Here is an 11,485-nt window from a genome sequence, read left to right as displayed (position 1 = left end):
AGACGACTGGTTTCACCATATTAAGAACCTACAGTATGATGCTCGTTTACCTTGTACGTTTGTTTGTTGCATTCTATTCTGTTCTATTCTATTCTACTCCAGTCTAATTGGATTTTCAGAATCATTCATGCTGGCAAGTGGCAAACACTTATGACAAATACTATTGTTGATCTTGAAGAAGGCCGTAGGGGCCGAAACGTCTTACGGCCACTCGTGCCTTAAGTAGATTAGATTGAGTAAAGCACTTGTTGGGGGAAGACTTGCACAGATGTATGCAGACCTGGAGGGGTCTAATCTGGCCAGATTGTGGAGCAGCAGGCGGCAGCTAACAAGGGTAACTGCAGATTAAGGTCAGACTGCACCGCACCAGACAGACAGGAAGACTGGGGACCAACGTCAAGCACCATCCACATCGCCATCCATCAAACCTGCCACCTTCAACAGAATCTGCTTAACCTGACTTCTTTAAGAGGCTGCAGGATGGTATGATACTAATCAAATGTATTGCAGAGAGAAAAAGTTAAATTTTGGTTACCATTTGAACTGTGGCTCCAGTGTCCACGTGGCTGCTCACCCCCCCCCCCCCTTCCTCCTCCCCCGTAATACTGTATAAGCGGTGGAGGGATGGCATTCTTATATCACACAAATAAACAACAACAGCAACACCACTGGAGCCACAGTTTAAATGGTAAGGAAGAAGATTGTCGCCGGTGGACTATTGAACCCCGTGAAACCCCATATCCCTCCTGTGCTCTCTGGATCAGATTCAGCTGATCTGGCTCAGTCTCTGCAGCCTACTGTATCATGTGACTTCGAAGTCCAAGACTGAGCATGTGTGACTTTCTGCTGTTCAAATCCAGAGGGGGAGAGATAGCTAAGAGCGGCAGACAGCCAGCCAAGCTATCTAACAGCTGTTTGTTGTTTTCACAACTTATTATGTTGACCGTTGATTTTCTTTCTTGACATTTGTTCAAGTTATCAGTGCCTTGCTCGTTCAATGGGGATATGTGGAAGCTCCAGTTTTTCTCAGCCAGGAAAGGGTAAGAACTGAATGGTTTTGTGCCATTGACATTACCATACATCCTTGTATTTACCTGTCTTTTGAATTGAATCAAAATATTGATAGTAATATGCTCATCCACATGAAGTTATTGTAGAGATAGCTAAACTAATGTTTCAATCATACATCTTTTTCCTATAGCCTTTTATTTGATCATCAATCACAATGGAATGGAAATACTAGACTGTTGATTCTTTCTGAAGAGGTGGCAATGAACTGAACACATGGTGAGTCAATTAGCCCACATTTGTACCCTGTTATTTCTACATGATACACGTCTGGATATGGTAGAATGTAAAAAAAAAAAAGGCTGTATATTTGTAACAGGCAATTTACTTCTCTGTACTACCAATATCAAATGTGATACGGTGGCTGCCAAAAGACTATATTATATCAGTCATGTTCAGCAGATTCAAGATTCAAGATTCAAGATTCAAGATTTTTATTGTCACTCCATGGTACAAGTATCACGTGTGAAATTCTTGTCCTGTGGACTCCGTTTACTACATAGTACAAATAGGCAACAAGCACTGTAGAGTTCAATGTGGAGATGTATTGTTTGCTTCCTAAAGGCCTTGTAGATAATTAGAACACGGCTCTCTTGAATACTCGATTCTGATTGGTCAATCAACAATATTCACCGGTCATTATTTCTCGACAACCGACCGCTGCTCTGCCACACCTGGATTAATCAGTTGATAAGAGCCTTTTGTCAGCAAGACACTACTAATTAGGCCAACCAGTTGCAGCTGTGGTGTCTTGTGTGCCAATTACGAATGAAACCGCTTTGTCGTTGAAAACCTATTAAAAAATCTATTTGAATGATTATTTTTGTCAGATTATTGAATGATTTAGTTGTAGGCCGTGTTCTAAGCGGGATAATGTATATTGAGGCGGTGATTACTGGGAAATAATGACCTTCAGGTGAACGATTAAGCCCTCCGCTGCGCGTCGGGCTCAATCCACCTGTCGGTCATTATTTCCCCCGTAATCACCGCCTCAATATACATTATCCCTTACATATGTGCCAGTCTCAGTGACTTGGCTGTTGTGTGTAGGCAGGTGGAGCCAATAGGACCAGTTGAACTGTGTCAATAAGAGGATCTCTTTATTGAGCGTCCTTTTCCATGAAACCAACAGGAGATCGAGTGCCAGCACTGGACTCAAAGCCAAACTGATGAAGACAGTGACACAGAGGAGTCCATGTGTGGAATACAAGTAAGCATTTGTTTTCGTTATCTTGCTAGGACACTATACAATATAGCTTGATAGCTGAGTAAACAATCATCTAGACTAGAGAATGTGTTGCATTATGAATTTTAGACTCAAATACACAAACTATCAAATGGTCAGTTGCTGTTGGAATGGAAATGGCATATTGTATAATTAAGTTTGTGGGAGAGAAAAGGCAGGGTAACATGGCATATGCTCAAGCCTGTCTGATTATATTATATTATATTATATTATATTATATTATATTATATTATATTATATTATTAAGTTGTCTTCAAGTGTGTCTTCGAGTGTTTGAGGTTTCTTCTAATAATGTGAACAATGGCCTTTTCAACTCTTGTTCTAGAAGTGTGTGAGTAGCTTAAACCATTAACCCCCTGTGGTGTTGAGCTCTTGGGACCATGTGTTTCTGTTTGCCTTGCCAGGGGAGCTGTGCTACTGACCCGCATCGCCACTCCCAACTGGACACAGATATAGAGGCAGTCAGGTCTCTCTGTTCAGACACTGCAGTCTCTGTCAGGTACAGTCAGGCCACCTGAACAAGTCAAGAGGAGATCTCTGCTTTTCCCTATACAATTGATTTTCTCGTGCTTTTATCTCATCTATTCTAGAGAGTACGGGACAATTGATGGCATGGATGTTGACTTGCATATTAATGTCAACTTTCTGGATGTAAGTTACCAATTCACACAGGAAGTGCATTTACGATAGATCTCCTCTAGTAGGCCTACATTGTATATGTTGACATCTTGGCTTGTTTCACTCTTTGCGGGTGTGTCCAAAGGAGGAAGTGGCCAAAGCCTGGAAGATTAACCAATCAGAGCCCATTGTTATCCGCCTGCACCTTTCTCTGTCTCAGTATCTGGACGGACCCGGTGAGCAACAACATCAGTCTTCTCCACACTTTGTTGTATATTATGTGACACCAAATTAAATGATGTTTCTCATCACAGCACCTTCAGTGGAGGTCTTCCAGCCATCCAATCCTGACAGTTTCAGCCTTGGCCTACAACTACAGAAGTGAGTGCTCATACGATACGACCCTTGTGATATTTATGGCACTGGTGAATGTTAATAGAGGAGATGAATAGATTAGAAAGTCAATATGACCAGTAGATAAGAAAGATTAGATGTTTAGATGGCAATACACACAATTCCAAACAACAGCCAGTCAACATTACTGCACATTGACAGCTCCAAATGGGAGGGAAAGAACTGCTTTAACATTTTGAACTTCAACACCAAGAAATGTAAAATGGTGTCAGTAAACAGTAGGAGACAGTTTGTATTTCACAATTTCAATTCCTCTCTTCCTAGATAATTCCTTGCCCAAAACCAGAATTTATTTAGAGCAAATAGAGTGTATATCTAGGTGGGAGATAAGATGTCTTCATTACCGCAGTATTCCTTAACATTCATTAATATTGCTAGGTAGACGTTTGTGTTTTCTTGTGATTAGACATAGGTTTATAGATGTTATTTATTTACCTTGACAGTTTCGACGAGTCAACTCTCGTCTTCTTCAGAAGCAGTCGCACTGACAGCTGGGTATGACGTGTGTCAACCAGTTGCTTTTCAGCTTCTGAAGAAGACGAGAGTTGACTCGTAGAAACTGTCAAGGTAAATAAATAACATCTATAAACCTATGTCTGATCACAAGAAAACACAAACGTCTATTTATAAATGAAGACATGATGAACATCATTGAAATATTGCTAGGTGTATTTTCATATAAAACTCTGCAGCTTTAATTTCATCAATCAATCAATTAATCAATTAATCAATCAACCAACCAACCAACCAACCAACCAATCAAATCACAATTACCACATAAAACAAAGCCAAACAAGACATATTAAAGTGTCACTGTATATAACTTACAGCAGTGGTTCTCATTCCTTTTCATGTCTAGGACCCCTAAACTTAGATAAATTAGACCATGGACCCCCATTTGATAAGATTTTGTCACAGGGTCCAATTTTTCCTTTTAGATCTTTTATTACAGAAAGTGTATGAAACCAATGACCAAAATAGTCACATTCTCTCATTACTGTGTGTTATTTATGCATGGACTTATACTAAAAATAAATTATCCCCTTTTTGCTGGGGACCCCCTTGAACCCCCTCAAGGACCCCTGGGGGGCCCCCGGGCCCCACTTTGAGAACCACTGTCTTACAGTACCTTGTACAGTGTTTTTAAAAAGGGTAGAAAGGTCCCAGCTATCGCCACACTCTCTTGAGTTCAGCCCTAGCCCTCTAGTGGTGGCAATAAGACTAACATATCATTTCTGTTCCCTAGTATCCTCAGAGTGTTCATATCTCAGGAGTGGAAAGATTTGACTAATGAGAACATCATAGTCCGCCACAAGACCAGACACGGCTGGTTCAGACCTGCTGGCACAATCAAGAAGTTCCGTGCAAGATTTAGCATCTTGTCGCCTACATCAAAGTATGAGACCTTCAAATTATTTTTATTTTTTATTTTTTTATTTTTGGGTATTCTATTCACTGCTCCTCATTCACTGTCGCCAGGTCCAACGGGCTCCAGGAGACGGTGAGGGGTAGGGTCATTCTGCCAGAGCTCAAACTCAACCGTCGAATGAACCATACAACATCCTACATGATCAAAAATCCCAAAGGAGAGCTCTTCACTTACACACCCAATGGAAAGGTGAGATCTCCTTTCTCACCTACCTTCAGATGCTATTTAAAATCATGCTGATGTTCTGAAAGTATATTATGACATTATAACATAGCGTTTTGTTTGTTGTGTCTCTGTCTGCACAGAGGGTGGTGGTGTCAGCAGTCAAGTCACCAGCACATCTTAGTTCCAAACAGCTTCTAGAGCTGCTGTTCTCCTCCCAGGCCATCAGGCACTGTAAGACAGCCCCCACCCTGCATCATGGTTTCTTGGTCCAGGTAAAACTTTGTCCAGCAATACATGAGCAATTAATTACCAGTCTACTTTGTCAAAAAGTCAATTTTAGGGGGGGGGGGGGTTATGGGCTTGCTAAAAGCAGCTGGAGGTATTGCTCTTAAACAATATGGATCACTTGACTATAATACGCCAAAGAATACCTAACATTCAACATACAGAAACATACAATACAACTTGGAGCAAAAGTAATACAGAAAATATGTAAAAATAGCAGAGGCTAAAAGTGACTCTATGAAGCACTTTGATCATCACTTTGGCTTCACAATATGGCTACACAGATAGGAGCTCTCATTGTGACCTCACAATACTGTAGGTCAAAACAGAATCTTCATAAATACAAGGGTAAAGGTATTTGACTTAAGAGATGACGTCACATAGAACTGATATCTTTCGAATTTAAATAGTTTGACAAGAACTTCAATTTATTTGCCTGGATTCGGATTTAAAACAAAAAATTACACAAACACTAAAGTTTAATTTAATTATATAAAATTAAACAATCCACGCTTCACCAAAAAGTCCCCTACTAGTCAAAATATTGTAGCATGTTTGACAAACGTCAATAAAAATTCTATATGATTTTTGATTTGTAGTTTGCTCTCATATTTATATATTTTTTAAAGCCAGTAGGGTCAAATGCAATTGGGGAGTTTAATAATTACACGCCTTTCTTTTCTTTTGTATGTAGATAATGAAGTATGCTGAGCAGAGGCTGTCCACTCTGAATGAATACTGTGTGCTCTGTGATGAGCGGCATGTGTTTCAGAATGGCCCTATGTTAAAGGTACACTGCTACAAAGAACATTGATGATCTATTGAAATGACACTAAACATGTCATTGACTGTTAATCTATTGTTATTATTCTGATCTGTGCGTTTCCAGGCATCGGTTTGCGCCAGGGAACTCTGTGTCTTTTCCTTCTATATGTTGGGAGTTATGTCGGCGGCTACGGAGGAGGTTGCCACCGGTGCAGAGGTTGGTCACACGCACGCACATACACACACACGCACACACACACACACACACACGCACGCACGCACGCACACGCACACGCACACGCACACGCACACACACGCACACACTAAAAGACTAGCTTGAGACAGTATTTTGAAGTCAGGCAAATAAGTGCAATTAAGCAATTAAGCACAAGAATAACACGTATTGCAGTTCAGGATATGATGTTCAGCTGATGCAATTACTCAGCTACACTGGTACAAAGTTAAGCCTGCACGCATAATGCTTAAAATAAAACAAATACATTTGTGTCATATATTTAATATATGAACAAAATTAGCCTGATGGGGAATAAAAGAAACATATTTCAGTTTCATTCATTGTTTGTTCTTGTATAAATTCTGTTGATTTATGTGTAAAGGGTTCATTACATATATGGCTGCCATTCTCTCATGGTATATTTTAAGAGTTGAGTCACTAGGAGATGGCCTTGGTAGGGATGGAACGTATGACATGATGGACAACACAGTTAGGACATACTGTACCACAGCCTAAAACTAGATACAGTCACAGGCACTCACACACACGCACGCACGCACACGCCCACACACACACACACACACACACACACACACACACACACACACACACACACACACACACACACTTTCATAATGTGAGGTTATGAGGTCCTAATGTGAAGATTACAGTATTACAATAATCTGATATACAGGTAGTGGACTTGCTGGTGGCCATGTGCAGAGCGGCCCTTCTGTCTTCACGCAAGAGCATCATATTTGAACCATACCCTTCTGTTGTTGATCCATGCAACCCCAATATCCTGGCCTTTAATCCTAAGGTATCATGCAACTAAACTAATGCATTTGAAATGCCCTATTCAGAATATATATATATATATATATATATATACTGTATATACATACACACATACATACATACATACGGTACATACATACATACATACATACATACATTACATACCGTACATATATATCGTTGACCTATTTTGAAGCACATTTCTTTCTTGTGACAGAGGAAGAGCTATGACAGGCTGCAGCTTGCCTTGGACAATGTCTTGTTAATCAGGAAGATGGCACAGGTGACTAACGTTGAAATAAATCCACTCATCATAGCTTCATTTTCACGATTCCCATATGTTCCTTACCTGAAGCTGCCAGACGGGGGCGGTAGTGTGTTCACAAGACATGCAGTGCATGTCTTTGGAAAACAATACCGCCCCCGTCCGGCAGCATCAGCTAATATGTTCCTCCTTGTCACAAAATAATTGGACAGCAGGTATCTTCTTGACATCAACTCATTTCCAGGGTCCATATTGGGAAATGAAGAAGCAGATGGATAAGATCGATCCTCTCGCTCACCCCTTACTACAGTGGTGAGTGACACGATCTAAACCAACATTCAACTATCATTCCATTTGTATGGCTGTTTCAGAATGTTTCTTCCATGTATATATTCTGGTGTTTGTATATTTGACAACAGGATTATAGCAAGCAACCGATCACACATTGTCAAGCTTCCACAGAACAGGGTATGAGGGACTAGTCACTAGTTTGAATCGATCTGATTCTTTTGTACAGTAGTTGCAAGTGCTACGAAAGTGCAGTAGTTGAGAGTTTCATTCAGAAACCACGCCCAAGACGGGGGAAAACACAAACTCCTGTCCAATCCCGGCATTCTCCTATGTCACGTGCATGGTTGCGTGTTGCACCAAAAGATCGTATATACGGAAGATGAACACTCCAACTTACTTCTTGACAGCTAGATCCACATTTTTCTTCTCGCCAATTCTCAATGGCTTCCTTGTTTTGCTCAGGAGTACAAAAGAACTTTAACTGGCGATTGTTTACATTTGTTGTCTGCGCAGCCCCACCACACACAACAGCTTTTAGCTATGTTTAATTCAAGGAAAATGACGCTGGTGTGTGGAAATGAACGGAGCTCTTCCCCCGTGATGGGCGTGGCCTATTACATGCAGTGTCTCTATACTATCTTCTGATGTGTCACTCCAATCCATTGTTTCCTCACTCTGTGCACAATAGCAACTGAGGTTCATGCACACACCCCACCAGTTCCTGCTGATCAGCAGCACTCCAACCAAGGAGGCTCGTTTTCAAACTGCCAGGAAACTCTACGGCAGCACCTTTGCCTTCCAGTGAGTAAGATCAAAGTCACATGGCTCACATATAAACCTGCATTTCAACACTCGTAAATCAACCCTGCTTTATACGTTCACACGTTATTTCTCTTCTTTCAGTGGTTCCCACACTGAAAACTGGCATTCGATATTGAGAAATGGACTAGTTAACGCCTCCTACACAAAGTTGCAGGTAAGCTGTAAAATTTTACAGTGAAGATTTAGACAGAATAAAATTCAGCATGATATCAGACTATATTATGTAGTCTGCTGTCTGCAGATAGGCATAAAACTATGTGAAACTGGACAAAAGTCTTCATTTTCTATAACTTCTCACACTTTTTGTCTCTATCCTATTTAAGCTTCATGGGGCTGCATATGGGAAAGGCATCTATTTGAGCCCTATTTCAAAGATATCCTTTGAATATTCAGGTAAGAATGCTCTTTTTACTAATGCTCTGTGGACAGGCCAACTTCATCACACTGTAGAGAACTATTGCTCATTGATTTTCATTTCTGCAAAATGTATACCTTTTCTTTGCTCAGAGATGGGTAAAGGACAACACCAAATAGCCACCAAAGAAGAACTCATAAAGAAATACAACCGAATTAACACAATCGAACAGGTGTGACATTCAAATATGTCCAACTTTATGCATGGAGCACGGATGTCATCTTCTTTCATTATCTCATCATACATTCTCTCCTTCAGGAACACCCAGGGCAAACCAGGTTTCTGCAGAGCAGGAACCTCAACTGCATTGCACTCTGTGAGGGTAAATATAAGATACTGCCTACCTACATAATCAGACCTGTTGACATAAGGATTTGTTGACATGACATTGCTTAAAAAGTGTTATGTCTCAACAGTCATAACTTCAACGGACCTTCAAAAACATGGGAACATCTGGGTGTGCCCGATATCCCACCATGTGTGTACACGCTTCCTCTTTGTGTAAGTACGATATGAAGCAGCGGAGAAATACCGCCCCCATCTGGCAGAGTCGGGTTAGCGGAGAAATACTGCCTGTGAAATATCTGCCAAGTGCCAACATAAGAACTTTCCAGGTATGATTTTATTTTTTAATTGCCCAAAACTTTCTGCTTTTGTCATTCACAGATATGAGAACGGCCAGGTGGGTGATGCCAATATCAACACCCAGGATGCCGAGATCCAGAAGGAAAACACATGACACACACACACACACACACACCCACACACACACACACACACCCACACACACACACACACACACACACACACACACACACACACACACACACACACACACACACACACACACCCACACACACACACACCAAGCGCCACCTAGGCTGTAAAAATAATTATATCAGAGATGACAAACAATTTGAGATTTTTTTAGATCAGGTGATAACATGTGGACTGAACTCAAATTTGAGCCTTCATATTCCGTATTAGATGGATGGAGAGGCAGTTTTGTTGTGTCATGCACCTGTAAAAGCTGTTTTAAATCTGTCTACCCCCCACCCCCATGCCATAGCTGTGTACTCTACATCTGTGTTTTGTAATTGTTTTTATAATAATAATGCTTTTTTTTATAAAGTTTTTGAAGTCACTCTGTGCATTTTGGACATATACCTGTGTACTGTCCTCAATGGAAAGTTTCAACGTGAGGGTTCGTACTGGACCTTGCATTGCAGTTTCATGATTCCAACCAACGATGAGACAGGTATATATTTTATATTATGTACAATAAGGTAACAGACTATTGTGCTGACTGTGCATTAATCTACTCTGTACGGCTTCATTTACCATCCATCTCGTCGTGTGTAGGCTACTTTATGCATCGGGAGATCAAGGAAACTTGTGATAAATATGATAAAAGGGCACTTACACACACCACAGGTTAAAACTATACTATACTGTACTGTACTATACTATACTATACTATACTGTACTGTACTGTACTGTACTGTACTGTACTATACTGTACTGTACTGTACTGTACTGTACTATACTATACTGTACTGTACTGTACTATACTGTACTGTACTGTACTGTACTGTACTGTACTATACTGTACTGTACTGTACTGTACTATACTGTACTGTACTGTACTGTACTGTACTGTACTTTACTGTACTGTACTGTACTATACTGTACTGTACTGTACTGTACTATACTATACTGTACTGTACTGTACTGTACTGTACTATACTATACTATACGACATAAACGTGTTTTCGGATTTAAAAAAAAAGTGTGTTCAGTAATACTTGGTCATTGTACTTAGTCATTCATGAGCCTGTGACATACTCTTCTTTGAGGAAAATGACATTGAACAAATCAAAAATTTACTAAATGTGCCATAAGAGCCACAAAGAAAAATATGTGTATGCTATTTTAGAAAAAGCTCACAAAAAGAAAATATAATAATAATAGCAGGTAATGTGGCACATGTAGGTGTAAAAATACAGCCAATATCCAAGGGATTTTACTGTGAGGTTGCTGTGAATATATTCACTAGCCTATAGGCATTTAATGGGCCTTCATTGACAATGGGGGAACCTATTGGGAACCACCAATGTTGTCTCAGAGAGCAATGCATGTATTGTGTCTGTACATGAGCATTTACTGTGAACAGCACTGACACACAGAAAGAAGCACAGCTCTGTGCTGATTGTGCGAGTCAGTGAATAACGTGGCACCACACATACCATGCTGTGAGGCAGAAATGCATCATTATAACAGTGTGCTGACTCCATATGAGCCCCACAGCTGCCTCCTCTCTCATAACGGACAAGCCCGTCTTTTATTGTCACACGAACACCACAATACATGCATGCGGCCACAACACACTCATGCTGACCGTGGCCGGTGAAAAGTGTCCTCTGCATTTAACCCATCCAGGCATGTCCTTTCCTCCGGGGGGCAGGCCAGGAGCAGTGGTCGCTTTCTCGTACAGGGACCAACTTCGGATGTTGTCGTCACTGGTCGGATGACGATGACGATCTGATCTTCTGCATGTTTTTGGTGGGGGGGTTATATATGGAGGAACCCCCTGGGGGGAGCACGGGGAGAACATGCAAACTCCACACAGACAGAAAGGCCCTTACGACGAGATAACCCACCTGGGCAGT

The 11,485-nt window shown here is 40.9% G+C and overlaps 1 protein-coding gene across 1 annotated transcript; it reads left to right on the top strand.

The window, feature by feature from the left end:
• Positions 1-268: 268 nt before the first annotated feature.
• LOC310800389 (protein mono-ADP-ribosyltransferase PARP6-like) lies at positions 269-9,555 on the top strand (the record flags this gene model as incomplete). The annotated part of the gene is made up of 22 exons (XM_083662989.1): positions 269-334; positions 2,201-2,278; positions 2,719-2,813; positions 2,905-2,965; positions 3,078-3,168; positions 3,247-3,313; positions 4,593-4,742; positions 4,826-4,964; positions 5,081-5,212; positions 5,920-6,015; positions 6,115-6,207; positions 6,920-7,045; positions 7,241-7,306; positions 7,533-7,600; positions 7,708-7,756; positions 8,268-8,380; positions 8,483-8,555; positions 8,725-8,794; positions 8,909-8,988; positions 9,075-9,138; positions 9,233-9,317; positions 9,483-9,555. 22 exons carry the CDS (start codon positions 269-271, stop codon positions 9,553-9,555), a joined length of 1,935 nt encoding a protein of 644 aa, XP_083519115.1.
• Positions 9,556-11,485: the final 1,930 nt, after the last annotated feature.

The sequence above is a fragment of the Poromitra crassiceps genome, assembly GCF_964638095.1.
Source record: "Poromitra crassiceps genome assembly, chromosome: 30".
NCBI classification, from domain to species: domain Eukaryota; kingdom Metazoa; phylum Chordata; class Actinopteri; order Beryciformes; family Melamphaidae; genus Poromitra; species Poromitra crassiceps.
This window is presented reverse-complemented; position numbering and strand designations above follow the sequence as displayed.